The 18,194-nt window shown below is 32.2% G+C and overlaps 3 protein-coding genes and 1 long non-coding RNA gene across 6 annotated transcripts in view; 3 read left to right on the forward strand and 1 right to left on the reverse strand.

Annotated features, from left to right (window-relative positions):
* Nucleotides 1-7,054, reverse strand: part of SLC5A11 (Sodium/solute co-transporter-like 5A11) — a 25,437-nt gene extending 18,383 nt beyond the window's left edge. The window contains exons 1-3 of one of the 3 annotated variants that reach the window (XM_074184189.1): nucleotides 6,914-7,054; nucleotides 2,060-2,287; nucleotides 1,681-1,840 (exon numbers count right to left, since the gene is read on the reverse strand). In XM_074184189.1, coding sequence (XP_074040290.1) covers nucleotides 1,681-1,840; nucleotides 2,060-2,283 — 384 coding nt within the window. In that variant the 5' untranslated portion in view covers nucleotides 2,284-2,287; nucleotides 6,914-7,054. Of the gene's footprint in view, nucleotides 1-1,680; nucleotides 1,841-2,059; nucleotides 2,288-2,630; nucleotides 2,805-6,913 lie in introns of those variants that run through there. The other 2 variants (XM_074184191.1, XM_074184190.1) reach the window with 2 other exon arrangements.
* LOC111502491 (E3 ubiquitin-protein ligase PPP1R11) lies at nucleotides 6,873-16,762 on the forward strand. Its single transcript, XM_023156583.2, has 3 exons — nucleotides 6,873-7,014; nucleotides 13,492-13,600; nucleotides 16,304-16,762. Exons 1-3 carry the CDS (start codon nucleotides 6,925-6,927, stop codon nucleotides 16,480-16,482), a joined length of 378 nt encoding a protein of 125 aa, XP_023012351.1. The 5' UTR covers nucleotides 6,873-6,924; the 3' UTR covers nucleotides 16,483-16,762.
* LOC111502490 (succinyl-CoA:glutarate CoA-transferase) lies at nucleotides 7,108-12,015 on the forward strand. Its single transcript, XM_023156582.2, has 2 exons — nucleotides 7,108-7,720; nucleotides 10,688-12,015. The coding sequence occupies exons 1-2, from the start codon at nucleotides 7,108-7,110 to the stop codon at nucleotides 11,362-11,364; spliced, it is 1,290 nt and encodes a 429-aa protein (XP_023012350.2). The 3' UTR covers nucleotides 11,365-12,015.
* Nucleotides 7,727-10,392, forward strand: LOC141486350 (uncharacterized). The gene is made up of 2 exons (XR_012467794.1): nucleotides 7,727-9,574; nucleotides 9,629-10,392. It is a non-coding gene; the product is annotated as an uncharacterized lncRNA (long non-coding RNA).
* Nucleotides 16,763-18,194: the final 1,432 nt, after the last annotated feature.

Genomic DNA, 18,194 nt, shown 5'->3' on the forward strand with positions numbered 1-18,194 from the left:
TATCCTAATCGTTGGATAGGTCGCGGAGGACCTCAGCAATGGCCAGCAAGATCCCTCGATCTCAACAGTTTAGATTTTTTTTATGGGGTCACCTTAAAACTCTTGTGTATAAATCTCCCGTTAATACTGTAGAAGATTTAAGAGAGCGAATAGTTGCCTCGTGTGAAACTATACGAAATACGCCGGGAATATTTGAACGGGTGCGTAATTCCATGCGTAGAAGGGCGGAAGCCTGCATAATACTAAGTGCAGGTGGCCACTTCCAACAATTTTTATAATCAGTTTTGGTATTATTACTAATTAATAAATTTGTGCTATTCGTTTAGACTTACTGTCACAAAATAAAAAAAAAATTCGTTTTTGTGAAAAATTTATTTTTTTGCAGATTATGTTTTCAAATATTATTAGGGAATTGGTAATGCGTTATGAAGCAATTTTCAGATTCTCATTCATTTTAGAATTGATCTAATTTCTTAATTTGCTTTATGTCGATTTTTATTTTTTTGAGTGAAAATCATGCGTCGGACAAAGAAATACCAGGAGATCCAATTTTCTCAAAAATAAATGAGGATTTTAAAAATGATTTTATTTTGAAAAGAAAGCATTGGCGTAGAATTTTTTCTCCAAAAATATATTCAATGCGAAACCCGTAGGGATGCCACTGTTTGAAAAAATACAAATTTGTGTACATCACAAAATGCGCCTTGAGGTATGGAACATATGTATCAAATATGCCAAAGATGTCTACAAAATTATCTGTTATTATTAAAAAACTGATTATTTTTGAAAACTTTGCCACCCTGTATCTCAAAAGTTAGGGCGTTTAGGACATACGTCCATAGGAAGTTTTTTTCTTAAAATGGGTCTAAGAATTACCACCTTAAATATTAGCATGTGTTTAAGGAACACCCTGTATATGGCAGGGCGAATCTATTGTGACAAAGGCTCCACTTTTCGTCTTGTAGTAAAAGTGATGAGGAAAGCCCTAGCATTGTCCCCAAAAATTATGGGGCCAGCATGGTGTGACCATGACGTATTATCATCTACAATCTATAATTATCAGAATATGACCTCGTATCTGGACAACTATGGGGGGACAGTTCCAATAATTTGCAGAAATTTTCTTATTATTCAGTGGGCTATGCTTGAAGACTGGCAGTAAACAAATCCAAAGAAATGAACTTCAAACGTTCAAGCCAGTCTCGGATATACCTACACAGTAGGTTGAATGGACTGACGGATATAATCCAACGCCCTTCGTGGTATTAGCCAGGGGAGTAGTTGTTTTCTGATAGGCGTCAGTCCATTCAACCTACTGTGTAGGTATATCCGAGACTGGCTTGAACGTTCAAAGTTGATTTCTTTAGATTTAATTTGCAGATTGCTTAAAGATACAAGAATATCTGTCGAAAACAAATGACAGTTAATTATTGGGTAAATATTGAGTAAATTTGAGTTATTCAACATAAAAAAATGGTTACACGTCCCTGACTAACGAAAATCTTCTCAACAATACTTGATTTCTCATATCACATATCTATGTCATCTATGTCTATAGATTTGTCTACCAGATTCATCTTGGCATATTTTTTTTAATATACCTATTGATATATTGATGACAATAGTCACAATAATTGATTGGTATATGTCATCCCGTATTTTAGAATGAAGTCTACATACCTCGTAGGAAGAATTAACTTGCAATCTCAAAAATACTGGTAGGTAAACATTGGCAACCACCAAACCACTCAGCCATATGGCAATGACTATAAACCAGTACTGAGTTCCAAAAAGGTAAATATCCGATGGAGTGCCCAAAATTGTTACTCCAGAAACGTAACTGTAAAATTAAAAAAGAAACAAATATTTTACTTAGGATACCTGTAACTTGAAAATTTTGAACCACAGATAATAGTATACCTCAAGGATCAATGTTTGGTCCTACATATCTATCACGTCCATAACGCTAGCAATTAAAACAAAATGAACATCAATCAAAACGTTCATGCAGAGAAGCACTTAACAGTACGAATTGAATGGAGACTATAAAAATACCTACCTTGCTATCAAAGACAAAGCTACAGGAAATGGTTTCAAATTCCTATTTCCTGTCAAATATTCGCTTAGTGTCTGACCAGTTTCACTCTTGCAATATTTGCTTCTACAGCCGTAGTACAGCCCTGTTAAGGCAGAGAGTATCAGCATAGAAGCAAACACTACATAATCCACTAGGTCGAAATGGTATATGTTGTTCAGGTTCCCAACATTTTTTTCAGCTGCCATTTTTCTGCAAAAAAGGAAGTTGAGTATATTTTTAAACGCTTTGTCTTTTATTTTTCAACAAAATAAAATGTCTCGCTCAAGAATTAAACGCAGCGCCCTGCAATCTGTCGATTAGGCTGCCACCTTAGTTGTAAATACATAACCCTTTTGATTTTCAATGATTATTTTTTCAAATGTTGATTTGAAAGTTGCCAATTGCGTGTTTGTTTTTCTCTTCATACAGCTTTGTGATCAACCCTCAAAAATCTACGTGGGACTTATCGTGCTCAATTGACTCCCTCTTCATTTGACTCCATTCACTCATTTTATCACATTGATCATATAGTATTATATTTGACGACACAAACCTTTGATTTTCCTATTACCTCGAAAATTTCTTATTCCACCATTATAAATTCGGAAAGAAAATTGAAGTGTATAGTTATGTCAACCTGTAAGTAATTATGCACTATTTCAAATGTTGTGATAATCAAATATGTTATTTACGCGTGGAATATATTTTCGTACTCGCCACTCGAATAACTTTATGAGGCTCGTAAGAATCGCTGACAGTTAAATTGCCAAGAATTACTAGTACCGTTCATTAATTATGACTGATAGATATTTATCGGAATGCTGCCATTAATAGGACTGGTTTGTGAATAGTTTAATTTCGTTATTCGGTCGAATGTTATTTTCGGCTACGGAAATGAAATAATCATATTATGCGACTGTTTTTAGAGAAATATTAATGCTTTTCTCTTGCTTTCATTTTTTACTGACCCAATTTCAAAGTCATGTGCAACAGGAAAGGGTTTCAAATTCCTTAATGTAGGATTCATTTTTCTGCAGAACCAGCTATTTATATTACTAACAATACCTATTCTTTATTTCCATAGACTTGAAAATATTAACAGTCATTATCAAAAAATACAAGTGTTGGATCCTTCATCCAAACTCAAACAACCGTTAAACACCCGGTATGGATCAGGTATTAGCGACTTATTCCTAGGATACGAGAAGACTGTGGCCAAGCTTATCTCCAAATCCGTTTCGATAAAGAAATGGAATTTGTAAATTCAATTAAACAAAAGGCTTATAATAATGAAGTTATATCTACGAGAGCTGACAAAGGTCGAACTGTTATTGCTATAGATAAAAAAGAATATGTTAGTATAACTCAAGAAAGAAGTAAAGGCAACCCTAATAGTCAATAGAGCCAGTTACTCATATGAATGAAAGTGATGAACGCAGGGCGGTTATCATAAACCCACAACTACCCAAACTCTATTCCTTCATTAAATTACAAGAAACCAATTCGTTAATTAGAACTGTGGTGTCATTTATAATGGCCCATCGGTAAAAATTTCAGAATTTCTCATACAATTAATCAAAATTCACACCAATTTCCAACCGCGATTTAGTATAAATAATACTCATCAACCAGTGGATAACATTAAAAACATAACTCTCCCTGAAAACGCAAAATTTATATCGTTTTATGGCCAGCTTAATTGTTTCAATTCAGCTGGTTGAGCGTCTCTTGAACGGAAACCATGTTGATCCTGTAGAAAAACTGGAAATTCTAGGCCTACTTATCATTTGTCGATCTCAAAATTATTTGATTTTGATTGATTTAATATGATTTTTCATGGACAACCTTGAAAATTTAATTCATGATAATCAGTTGATCAACGATAAATCCGAAACAAGCATTTCTTTACTCCATGTTCTTACAACGCCAACTTGGTTGGTGAAAGATGCGTCGAGAGGAATGTTGCAGTGCTTGTTTTGGCACACGAAGGAATGAAAATATCAACATTTTACCTACAGACAGGGGAAATGCTACTGTTGTGATGGATATCAATCTCTACGAAAAGAAAATTGAATATGTTGTACATCCATAGAAAGGAAGGTGTACCAGACTTTGAAGAAATGTCAACACTTCTTTTCGGAAAAGGAGGGGTCATCATTGACACCGCACCACAGTTAGCCCCCTCGCCTGAATGATCTACTCAAGATGTAGGATTGGACACCAACGTTCCTTTCGAAGAAGCACTTCCGTAAAGAGAACTTTCCGAAGACGAAAACCTGGCAGATAGAATGAATAAGAGTCATCATGGAATTACTGGAATGTTGTGTCCGGAACTGAGAGACAAATTCTTCACGCAAGCCCGGTTATCGTCAACACATTCATTGCACGGTTTGAAATGCTAGTCTTTGAACTAGGCCACAAAAATCTTCGAGTCTGGTTGACATACGATGACAACACTTTCATGGTATAGAAGCATGGAAACACAGACCTGAAAACATCCTTGCAGCACCTCAACTGTACCAATCAACCCCAGAGAGGACTCCAGTAATATTCATTACTACACCAAAGGTTCCAAACAGTACATCATAAATCCAACAGAGTGGTTAGAGTGGTGGAACATACTTTGACTAGAAGACAACAGTAGCCCCATAGAGAAGCCGTTATAACCAGGACTATCCCTTCCTTACGTCAGACGATTGTAGAAGAGGATAAGAAGAGTTTGATCAAAATACAACATTTAAACCTGCTTCAAATCCGGCAACAGCATCCGTAGCAGTTTTACAAAAACCAAGCCACCAAACGCACACAGCGACTCCAAAAATTGCATTTACTGAATAACCATGTGATTGTGGCTAGTTGAAACCAAGAGGCCGTTAAAAATCCGCATTGCTGAGGAAACCAGCAAATCGAAAATAGCGGAACATTTTTGATATCAGCAGTATAACATCAAGTGGTCCGAAGCTGATCAACCACATGGAGGAACACTGGTTTAAAAGAAAGTTTAAAGAAGCTGCGTACATGTTGAACAACGACGCACTCCTTCAAGCTGGTGTAGAGATAAGCAACGTATGAAACCCAGGAAAGTGGTCTCAACCCGAATCCGAGAGCAGGGAGAGAGTGTGAGAAGCAGTGACCCAGTGACCCGAATATCAAGAATACGCCAATCATCATCTGAAGGCGATTGTGGATAATGTCAATCGAAACGTCGTGAAGTAACTTGGTTTGAAAACTTTTTTTTGTAGGTATCTTGATTGTTTCATTTCATTTTTAGTTTTTTGTATATATATATATATATATATATATATATATATGACATTTCACTCTTTGTAGTCCATTTATTTTAATTTCAGATCACAATAATTTGTTTTCTTCACAAATTAGCGGTCTTACATTTTTTTGAATTTATATTCTCATTGTTTACTCACGACTCGTATTCATTTATGCTCATATTTTTAGTTTTAAGTAACTCAACCATTCAATACGTGAGATTTTAGTTATAACTCCACCCAATTTACCAGTTCACGTCACTAATCACTAACATGCTGATAAGTTATATAAGTTTTTGGAGTTTCCAGCACACCTTGTTAACCTATTTATTTTAATTTCAGGTCACAATAATTTGTTTTCCTTACAGATAAGGGTTCTTAAATTTTTTTGAAATTTTATACTAATTGCTTACTTATAGTTATTTATGCTAATTTTTTTCAGTTTTAACTAATGAATGTTTCGGTATGGTCATTTTTGATATCTTCAATAATTTTATCTTTCATTATTTTCATTTCATTTGTTTTTTCATAAGTTTCAGATCGGTTATTTTCAGATAATGGGAGTTTCAGCTTATAACATTATCAAAGATTTGATCCCTATGATCTCAAAGGTATCAAAAATGTATCTACAAAATTCAAGTATTTAGTATGTACGCGCCAGAAGTGACGCTGATTAGGATGCATAAAAAACGTTATAGAAAAATAGAATACTTAATTAGTTGCATAATTTGATAGGTAGAATTTGAATATCTGGCGTAAAATCAATCTAAAGAAAACACTGCTCTCACACCAGAACAAAACGACTGAATAGCGACACGTGTTTCGCTAACCAAGTTAGCGTCATCAGGAGATGCCCCAGCAAATCCTAATGGTCGATTCATTGCTGGACCATCACTTGAATCACCGGCACATCGATGACAAAACGGTTCTACATAATTCGCCCATTGCTTTCTTTGGAGTGGCAAACTCAGGACGTCAGGAATAAGTTTCAAAACTCCACGGCCTTCAAAACCGGAAAATAGTGACCTGAAGCTAAAAGTAGTTATTCTGGAGCATGTTACACAATTTTGTAATAATTCAGTCCCTGTAAAATACCAATCATATCATTCCTGAATTACTCCAAAGTCGAACAATGTTTTGTATTATCATTATATTTAAGAGTATACATTTTTTGAACCTATTGTGACCTACAACAATTCGAACTTGTTTGTTCAAAGCAAATTTTCCATTAGGGTTTTTGAGTTGGTAATAAGGCCACCCTATTCCCTATTTTCATTTTTTTCTACGTTTTTTTTAACGCTGAAAACGCTCCTGACTCTGACTAGTTTGGAGCTGACCTCTGTGTAGCACTCTTGTTACTATTGCTTACAAAAGTCAATAATAGAATGCAGAAATCTTTGCGATTGTCAAAATTTTAAGTTGCATATGTCAAAAGTCAAAATTTCCACTTAAAACTGACATACTTTGTTCTTGTTAAATGGGTCAGTGTATATGTTTAATAAAGCAATATAATTTGTGTAACCACAATATATAAACTGATTTCTAATGAATGTATTTGGTAAATACTTACATGCGAATTGAATGTTCAATATCATGGCGGAACCGGTCACATTTCAAGAGCAACAAGACGGAGCAACTTCTACCGTGACTGTACTAGAGACTGAGGAACAGGTATGTAAACAAACCACATTACGTAAAGGTAGTTTTTGTTATTTGGTGAGATCTTATGGAAGTGCGCTGTGAGAATCACCTTCAACTTCTACAATGATTAGTGGGCAAAAATTAGTGAATCTGATGAAGAGCAGCAAAATTTGTATAAACTGCATTAAATCAATACAAACTAATTGTATTTATGATAATTCTCCCCTGAATGGTATAAGAATATTGGACCTCACAAGGATTGTGGCAGGGCCCTATTGTACTATGATTTTGAGTGATCTGGGAGCTGAAGTTATCAAAATTGAACGACCTGGCACAGGAGATGAAGCTAGAAAGTGGGGTCCTCCTTTCATCCGAGACACACCTGAAGCTTGTTATTTTGTATCAGTGAATCGTAACAAAAAAAGCGTTTGTGTGGATTTGAAGTCTCCGAAAGGGAAAGATATAATCTACAAATTAGCAGAGAAATCTGATGTTTTTGTTGAGAACTATGTACCTGGAAAATTAGATGAACTTGGTTTAGGTTATGAGGAACTGAAGAAGATTGCCCCAAGTTTGATATATTGCTCAATAACCGGATACGGTCCCCGAGGACCCTACAGAAATAAACCGGGTTATGACGTAATTGCAGCCTCTGTTGGTGGGTTATTGCACATTACTGGACCAAAGAATGGAGAACCAGTGAAAGTTGGAGTAGCCGTTACAGATTTAGCCACGGGTGGGTTGATTTTTCCATTAACAAAAATTATCAGTGGTGGTCACAAAGAGAATATAATTTTCCAAATCTAAATATCGGAATGCTTGAGCTAGAGCATATACAGTTGGTCTGTTATCCAATGGAATTACATTGATTAATGTTGGGAATCAAAGAAAAAGAACAATAGTTTATTTATTATAACAAAATGAAATATCTCTTTGGAAATCCTATAAGTTGAAAAGTTTAATGGCTTGTACCATACATATACATAATTTTCAATCTCAAATTGCTAGTCAGCACTAAAAAAACCTTAAAATTGTGAGAAATAATAAATCAATATATCTAAAAAAACCAAGCATTAGTCATAATTTAAAAAATCTCAGTAATACCTCATAGAATTTTTTTGAAGATAATGATTAATATTTTTCCTACCGTTCAATAAGTGAGCTTTTATAACTCTAATTGACCAGTTACATCATTAATCACCAACATGTTTGCTTATTGCGGTCTCTAAATTATGAACAAAATTGAATAACCTTTTTGTCAGTCATTTGATTCATGACTTTTGGGACACCCTGGATATATTTTTTATACACTAGGTAAAATCTAATTGATGATAATCTTTGTTTGATCAATCTGACATATTTTCAAATTTCAATTCAGTATCAAATTTCAATAATGTAAGTAGTACATCTGATTCTTGAATTGGAATCTGTACTTGAAAAAAATTATGTGATGGAATTGGCTGATACTTGATGAAACTTCGTAATATATTCAAGTAACATTCTATTGTGAGATTTTCTCTAGGAAAAAAGAATTCTGAAAAATGCCAAGGTAATTTATTATTTGAGTTTCTAGTTCTGAACAGGTTGTAGTATTTTGAAAGTTGAACATCTGGCTCAGGAGGTACCAATTCAAAATAATTTGAAAAGCAGTCTAAAATGATTATAAACTCTAAAGATCACCTTTCACAAAACTCCCTGTTTCTTGAAACAACTTATGAGAATGTAGCATTATCTGAATTTGTTTTTTATTTTCATGGATCTTCCTTATTATTTGCCGTGATATTGTTCACCTGTTTTTCTCACTCTTAATAATCTGTTATATCTTATCTAGAACTCTCTGAAAGTGTTTTTTTAAAGTTATATCTCATAATTTCAATACATCATTCAGTGAAGATCATAAATAATCGTCTTTTTATGATTTTATTGTCATTTAAAAAAAAGTCAATATGAAACAATTGATATCCAGAATGTATGTGATTTATATTTTGTATGCAAATGCATGTGTTATGGAAATATTGCTTTTGATATTTGAAAAATTAAATAAATTAGGTCAACCTTGAAATTCATCACTTGCAGATTATTCCCTAGGCTCTTCATTATAATTCCAACAGCTAGAATGAAAAAAAAATTGCTTAGTGTGAAAAAATGTTAAATCATCTCATGTTGCTAATAGACTGACACCAAGTTGAAAAAAAAAAGGTGAAAAATATATGTAACAGTAGATATCATTATAATTGTGATAAAAATGTCACCTCATTAATTAGGCGTACTTGGAGAACCAAAAAAAGTCTACTATCGTATAAGGCTGTGATCTAGCCTCTGAAAATATTTTTAACTCTGCATTGTTGCTATTTCTGTATGTAAACCACATAAATAGGGAATTTTATTTCAATATCTAAATCAAGTTTGTGAGGCATGTCCTATACCTATATTTCACCATTGTTAGATATGAAGAATATTAACAAAAATATAATATGCAAAATCATAAATTCATTAGGCTGTAAGCTTTGCGTAGAGATATCCACACAAATGGGTAGAATATCTAAACTTTTAGAAACAATTATTTGGACCCATGAATCATAATTCTCATGTAAGGGAATATTCAATTGTCTGTTTTATATGCTCATGGATGATCAATTTTCAGTTTGCATTTATGAAGAAAAGTTGAATTTAGAAAAATATTTGAATATTCGGAGAACAACTGTGACTAGATGATTTGCATTTGAACCTAACTCAAAACTAAGGTTATCAGTTGGATGGGGCCCTTGGATATTGTACACATGAAATGAACAGAGAACTCGCTAATATGTGATCAAAAATTGTTGGATATGAAATTTGTGTCCTTGAATTTGGTTGCTGCATCAATGTTGGTAGGTCAACGGTCAGCATTTCAAGCACCTGAGCTGCCTAGTTTTTATTATTTCAGTGACAAATGTGATATAATTGAGAAGTAACTTTTGTGATATTGTCACCTGTTTTCTGAGTGTAAGATGAATTTCATCAATATCATTTTGAAAAGAGTTCGTTCTTACTGTTTCCATCACATCTTGTTCAAAAGAGATAAAGGTATTGTTTGTTATTTGATGCATTTAATATTTAATTTTTCACCAAATCTCATTCTTACATAGACACAATAAATATAAAACAATTAATATTTCAGAAACAGTCAGAGATAGGTATAGGTCATAGTCGATAAAACACATTGGTTAGTTGAATTCGAAAATTGGATAATGTACGGGATGTTGCATTTGTTGAAAATATGACCAAAGACACATTTTTAGAACATCCTATATGATATAATGTTCAAGTTTACTTTGAAATTTTAAACACCGAACCTTATGTGAAAGGAGCCAGAATTTGAGTTCAGTAAATCACTCAAGTTATGCAATATTATGTTTTCATATCAATCTTGTTTTTGAAAAAAAAACTAGGACATGCTTCACAAAAATAATTTAGATTTTGAAGCAGAATTCAAAAATGATATAATATATAGGGCGTTCCATTTGAAATTACCATGTTGATGTATCTTACATATAGAAGTGGCAACAATGCTAAGATCAAAATATTTTGAAGACTATGATAGTACCCAGAATTTTGAAAACTCCTTTATTGGTTCGGCAGATATGTCTAATAGATTATCTAAATTGAAATGAATACATATTACAACGATAACTCAAATGCATATATTTTTTTTGAAACATAGGTCTCTATGCCCATGGTGCTATAATGGCTGCTTTGATAAAAAGGTCAAGAACTGGTAAAGGTCAGAAAATCGATTGCAACCTTCTCTCAACCCAAATTGCCAGTCTAATCAACATCGGATCAAACTATTTGAATGCCGAGAAAGAGGCTTCGAGATTAGGCACGGCTCATGAAAGTATAGTACCATATGAGGCATTTCCAACTAAAGACGGCTACTTCACCATTGGCGCTGGGGCAGATCTACACTTCAAGGAGTTTTGTAGGAAAATAGGTCATCCTGAACTATCTGATAACAAGAAATATCTGACGAATATGTTGAGAGTGAAGCATAGAGAAGAGCTCATTTCTTTTCTTAGATCTGTTTTGGTTACTAAAACCAATAAGGAATGGGGAAAAATATTCGAGGACGTTTCATTTCCTTGTGGTCCAATTAATTCCTTGAAGGAAGCTTTTGATGATCCCCATGTGAAAGCAATCGGACTTGTGGAAAGTGTGGCACATCCAGTAGCAGGAGTTATTAAAGTAGTTGGACCTCCAGTGCTCTACAGTGATGGAGGGAATTGTGTGAGAAGTTCCCCTCCTACTTTGGGACAACATACAGATGAAGTGCTAACTGATATTTTGGGTTTTAGTGATGATGAAGTCAGTAATCTGAGAAAAGAAAGAGTTATACACTGATAGGGTATTTCACTTGCAAATTAAATTTACCTTGTTTGTACCCTTGTTTTACCTTGTTCAAGGTATCAAGTGGGGTAGGGAGTTTTATTAATTCAATTTATTTGTACTTATTCGCCAGAGGAAGTTTAATCATTTTATTTTAATCAAATCGTAGAATTTTAGAGCATCAAATGATGATCTACTTCTGTAGAATTCTCTTTTACTTTATATATCTTTTAGCTTGAAATTAACAGCTTCAATCATAGACAAAAATTTTAAATCTTCTCCAGTGTAATGTTCCTCAATTTCATCTGAAACAGTTATTCAGAATATATTTTTTTTATATTTATTATATTTTCAAAGTATTGAAAGTAAATTGATGGATGTAGCCGTCACGATGTGGTAGGAGATCATTATGAAAAATGAGAAATAAAATTATCTACTTTTTTATACCATTTGTATTTGTAGAGAAATATGCAGTGATAATATTTGAATGCCTCACTTTTGGTAATTAAGATAAGGAATATTTACATTTGCACTTTCAAGGTCTTTGGTTTATTTTTATCAGAAAATTAATGTTATTCAATGCTTCACTATATTTTAGCCCGATTGAATCTATATAATTTAGCTTGCCGCTATTATAATCCTAATAAATAAACTTTTTCAACTCTCTACTATTGTCTTTTATAATAATCTTATTCCCAGAATATGTTTTCTATTTTATTTGTGCAATATTTTGAAAAAGCTATATGTATTTCATAGTTTAGTATGGTGAGGAAGTTTTGCATTTTCACTCTCTTCCATGCAAGAGATGTACAATACAAGTGGAAAATCTATTTTGATATTGCATATAAGAGGATATCAGAGTTATAAGTATGAACTGATGTGTTTTTTATACATAAACTATTCAATCATGAAGCAACCTTGTATTAATCAATATCTCAGTTTTTTAACATATACTTATTGATGAAATGTTATGTATTTTCAATTGAAGCTATTAGTGTATGGAGGTGATGGGTTACTTTCTCGCAATTTAGGGATTCTAAGGGTAAAAGTGATTTTGGCCTCAAATATAATTGAGGAAACCTGATTTGACATGCTCAGAACCTGTTTTTAAGATTCTTGCCGCACCTATGAAGAAAAGTCTATACTAGTATACACCTTCATGCACTAGAAGGAAATTGATTTGGTTTTTCAACAAAACACATTTTGTTACTCACGAAAATAATTTGTCTTCACTGTGGTCAGTAGTGATTAAAACCTATTGTGAGATTCAAAAAGCAAAATTTTTATTCTCCATAATTTTTCACGCGCATCACCTATATCTTTCAATATTATTTTTTTTCTTCAAAAACAAGATAGTGTTGTTTTGTTAATAAGATATGTTTGAACAATGATGCTTTTTTTGAAAATCACTGTCAATATTGACTTCAATGCTGATTTATTCCACCAGGTATCACTATTATCTTTGATATATTTGTTTGTTCTTCCATTAGTGTTGTGAGATTAAATAGTTGACGTTCACCTATCAATATTGCTTGTAGTAAAAAATTATGAAAACATTCACAAAAAACTGTTTTATATTTGGATGAAATCAAATGGAAACATTGACAAACCACAGAACTACCAATAATTATTTACTTAATAAATATTTTTATAGAAAAGTTGATCAGAGTATTTAATTGCATCTCCTTGTTAACAAAAATGTCTCCTCTTTCTTTCGATTACTTATCTGACTAGTCATTTAAACATTTACAAGTTAGATTTTTTTCATTTTATTCACCCATATAAAAACGTCATGGTTGAATGACAGAATAACAACAACAACAAATATTAGTTGGATCATAATATGCCAAAAATGCAGTGAATTGATGCAGTGGCAGTTTGCCCAAATCATGATCCAATCGATTCTTGGACCAGATGTTTTTCGCCTGAGCCACCAAAAAAATAAATAGATTTATTAATCCAAGAATACGCCAGTTCTTGCTTTTGACGATAGTTTTTCACTTTATTTCTGAGTAAATTTCGGTAAAAACCTTACTCCAAAATGAAACACAACAAATAGAAATTCCTGTCCTGTATATTTCTTCTTTTTATAGATCATTTATTAATTCATTTGCTTAAGGGTAAAGTTTTTTTTTCTTACAGCAAGTTCCTAGGGTAACATTGAAACTGAGAAAACCAAGGACTGACAGAAAGGTGCAATGGAGCACAGAAACTGTTGATAATGAAAATATGAACAAGAAGAAATCAAAATGTAAGTATGTGCAGTATAATGTGATATATTCATCAAGATATTTGTAAATTTAAAATGAATGTTTTGATTATGAGAAAATGTAAAACAAGTACCTGGTGATTTGATTAGTGAAGTATGTGCTGATGAATTATTCTATAACTAGTAGGAAACTCAAATCTTAAGACAAGAGAAAGGCTATAAAAAAGATACAAGGTACAGAGCGATGACTGTCAGTCGTATTTTGAGAAATAATTGGACTTTTAGTCTGAAAATTGATAAAGGTAGACTTTTGGTATGCTCTGTTGATTGAAAATAATGCCATTTTTGTAACCTTCTCATATCAGAAGTTGATACAAACTTTCAAATATAATACCTTGTATATTTTCACATTGCAGATATTCATTTGTTTATTCAAATAAACTAAGAATTTAGCTATTGAGTAATTCAACTATGAAAAAAATCAGAACTGAATAAAATACATAAATGAGCTATTCAATACATCAAAATACTTAATTACATTGTATTGTAGACATAACATTTCCAAAATGTTATACAAAGTGTTCGGAATCTGTGATTGATTATGATTTAGTGTCAAAAATCACTTGCTTTTTTTCATATGGGACAAGACATTTTTGAAATTCTGAGATGGTTTATGACTCACTTTCATGTAATATTTCGTATATCAAAAATCATCCAATGAGTTATTTCAGTTTTTCTTACACATGTCCATCATGAAACTACGGGCTACAAAATATTCATTTCGAACAGTTTCAGGAAGTTTTCTGGAGCAATCAATAATAATAATATAATATATAATAGTCAAAACCTAAAATAATCTGATATTTATGCAACAGCATCGTTATTAAAATCGACCTAAAATGTTGGACATGTAGGTACATACTATATAATAGTTAAAACCAAAAATAATCTGTCATTTATGTAACAGCATCGTTATTAAAATCTTCCTAAAATATTACACATGTATAGGGTCATCAGTTATCATCCATATATTCTTTGAGAAAATAATAGGATTTATCCAGGAGCAATCTTTGATTTGATAGTTATACTGTTTTAGAGCCAGATTTTTTATTGATAGATAGATAGATATATATTTATTTGATCATGTTATGTAAAAAATACATTTATGACAAGTCTATAAAATAAAATAAACAGTAAAAATTTACAGGGTATATTAACAAATTCAAATTAAGTGTGGAGGTTCGGCGAGCATCTTCCTTGCGTCAAAAGTGTGTCTACGCACATGTTCTAAATATTCTGAAGTGAAATAGAAACAGGTTTTTTTTTATTATTTTTTCATAACTTTTTTAAAACGAAACATATTCATATTTTTAATATTGGCAGGAAGTGCATTATACAATTTAAAATCATAGGAGTTTTTTTGTGATTTCATCAGCCTGAAACGTTGAGGTCTAACAAAATTGCTGTTACGTGTATCATGGGGGCTCTTTTGTGAATATCTAATAGGCTTGAGTAAACAAACAAAGAAGGCACCTACATAATTTCATGAGTGATGAATGATTCACGGCAAAAATCCCTAAAACCGATTCCAGCAAGAATTCTCAGAGCTCTTTTCTGTAATATAAAAATGCATTGGGCATCACTAGAATTTCCCCAAAGTAGAATACCGTAAGAAATGTGAGACTGTATGAGCGAGCAAAATACTATTTTCAGCGTAGTGTAATTTGTTATTGGTTTCAGCTGTCTAAGTAAAAATAAGGCACTCGATAGCTTACTTTTCAAACTTGAAATGTGGCTTGACCAATTTAGCCTATTGTCCAGAGTAAAACCCAATAATTTGACACACTGGAATTCAGGTAATGGCAGAACCATAGAAACAATCATGTTTTGTGATTTTTCCTTATTCATCATGAGTTTGTTGACACTGAACTAGTGCTCCGCTTTTTCTTGTATTTCCATAGACTTATCAACAAGAGCTGAATAATTCATACAAGAGTATATCAAGGATGTATCGTAAGCAAATAGTACACTGTGACATGGCTTCATATAGCTGTAAAAATCATTGATGTACTTGGAAATACAATTTAATGGCCATAAGCCTGGGACATGATTCAGTTACAACTAATATATTGTTGGCACTTCCAACTATTGGGAATTTCTAGTATTATAATTCTTATTACCAATAATAGTACATTAAGGAAAACTGGTTATGTGCGACATAGTTTTTATTAAAGACATGATTTCAGATGAATGAATAATAAATTTAAAAAATTATTATGAATATTTATTACAATTTCACACAAAAAAACATTTCAAAAAATATGCATTCTTCTTCAAGCATTCAATGCCCTAGATGCTGAGAAAATCAGTCCTGCTCTAAATAGAAATTTGATGAAGAGTTTAAAAATGTCTGGAAGTTAACAGAAACGTATTTGAACATGTTTCAAAATTAGGTTTTCATTTTTGTGTGAAAAAACAATGTAAAATTTTGGGATTCTTGCTCTTTTATGAAGCATTTAGAATAGATATTTTCTTCATTCATTATCAATTCATCTGAAATCATGTCTTCAATTGAAACCATATCGGCGAATTAATTGCTCCAGCAAACTTCTTGAAACTGTTCGAAACAAAAATGTAACGTGTAGTTTCATGTTGGACAGGTGCATTTGCTTTATTTTTCTATGACAAACTAAAATATCTCTTGAACGATTAATTTTCAAAGACACAATCTTGTATTTTTTTTAGGTTGCTGCATATTCAATAAGCCTCGTTCCTTTGGAGAAAGTTCCTCTGAGGACTCCGACGATGAATGTGACCATTGTCACGGCCACGTAGAGAGAAAGAAAAATAATGCTCCACCGAATACTTCAGACTGTGTGGATTCGGGAGAATCGAGCACAATCGAAACCCAGCCAAGTCACTAGATAATTAGACTGGAGTTTTTTTATTATCCGAGTCCTCATCATAATTTATACTAGGGTGTGATTTTATTGCTCTTGTCAATATAAGACCAAGAATGTTGAAAATAAATGATGGCAAGAAATTTTTCTGTGATGTTTACAATTTATTAATCGCTTAGAGGGAAAAATTGTTTTATCAGTTGAAAATGTTTTGAAATATCTGAGAGTGTTATTCCCTAACCTGTATTTATATGTAAGATTCTTAATATGTAAATTATATCATATTAAAGTAAGGTAATACAAAGATTTTTTTTTCAAAAACCGAAATTACCAGTATTTTTAATCACTCATGACAGCTATTAACAAAAATAATAAAATAAGTTAATGAATGAATTAAAATTCTGAGACCATTAAACTAGAAAGTCTTCTTTTTCTTTAAAAATGACAATTCTAATCATAATAGTTGAAACTTGATAGGTGGAGAAAAAAAATTCAAATTATGGACGTGTTGCGTACATTTGTTGGAGAAATGTCAAAATATTTTTCGTTGACGGCAAGGAAAACAAATGATTTTTGGTTATTAATTGTTTATAAAATAATGGGAGTCATATCACAAATTGGAACACACCATCGTTTCTTTAGATGGTGTGAGATTTTGTTGTAGTTATTTCCTTCTTATTTTCTTTGGAAGTTTCACACCTTTTTTATTTAATGATGAACTGATTTTTTTTATTTCTGAAAATATTCCGCTATCAAATAAAATTCCTTTGGCTGGGATATGAATGTGTACCTATAAGTACTGCCATCGAGACAAGAGCAGATTTGTATTGCTATGAAAGAAATGAGTACTTCATTGTGTAATGTTATCCAAAACAGTGGTGATGAGACAAGTGTCTTGTCCCGAAACTTCGTAATACACTATTATTAGGATGATAATGTTCCACGAGTATATCAATACTCTTTCATGTAATATGTTGTGATTTCTATTTTAATTCCATAACGAATTAGTACAAACTGATTGGGAAAAAGTTATTTACATGTAATTCAATGTCATCTGAAAGAAGTTGTTTCTTGAGGGTTTTTTCTTCGTTTCTATATGAAAGAAACGTATGTGCATGATCTATATATCTCTATAGAGTTTCATTGTAATTTTCTTTCACCCTTTCTTTGAATGTTTCCCTCATTTTTTGTTGTGGTGAAACAGTAGAAAGCCAAAAAGTTTTTTCCGTGTAAACTTATGTCACAATAAATATTCTCTAAATGCACTCTTTAATAGAATGGCTAGATATGGCAATGAATATAACAATGAAATTGAATTATTTGGTTCTACCTATTCTTCTATAGACATCAAAAATTTAAATGTTATTTTGGTAGAATGTTTTCAACTTCAAGTCCAATATTTTGTATTGTCTTCTTGTCCACCAATGTCATCGATTCATATAATTTATTTAATTATTTCATTATTAATAGATTCAAATAGGTCGAATTATCAATTACAAATATGCTAACTTGTATTAATGATTTACATATTAACAAATAAATGTAAAAAAGAAATAACTCAAAAAAAAAATGTCGACAGCAACTGTAGACAAAACGAACTGCAGACCACAGCCAACCATTCCAGGAAAATAGCTATGACACAATTTTTATAATTTTATTTGTTTTAATCTCAATGTTATGTTCTGTCATTCGCAACCCCGTGTCTATTTCAGTTTTAGCCGCTTGTGAATTGTGGC

Source organism: Leptinotarsa decemlineata, unplaced genomic scaffold (genome assembly GCF_025532065.1).
Source record: "Leptinotarsa decemlineata unplaced genomic scaffold, Ldec_3_MD MMD2_tig00026354_RagTag_RagTag, whole genome shotgun sequence".
NCBI classification, from domain to species: Eukaryota; Metazoa; Arthropoda; class Insecta; order Coleoptera; family Chrysomelidae; genus Leptinotarsa; species Leptinotarsa decemlineata.

Coding starts and splice junctions, on each gene's coding strand:
- LOC111502490 (XM_023156582.2), top strand. CDS start 7,108: ATGATTAGTGGGCAAAAATTAGTGAATCTGATGAAGAGCAGCAAAATT. Junction 7,721..10,687: donor CGTTACAGATTTAGCCACGG/GTGGGTTGATTT, acceptor TTTGAAACATAG/GTCTCTATGCCCATGGTGCT.
- LOC111502491 (XM_023156583.2), top strand. CDS start 6,925: ATGTTCAATATCATGGCGGAACCGGTCACATTTCAAGAGCAACAAGAC. Junction 7,015..13,491: donor TACTAGAGACTGAGGAACAG/GTATGTAAACAA, acceptor TTTTTCTTACAG/CAAGTTCCTAGGGTAACATT. Junction 13,601..16,303: donor GAACAAGAAGAAATCAAAAT/GTAAGTATGTGC, acceptor TATTTTTTTTAG/GTTGCTGCATATTCAATAAG.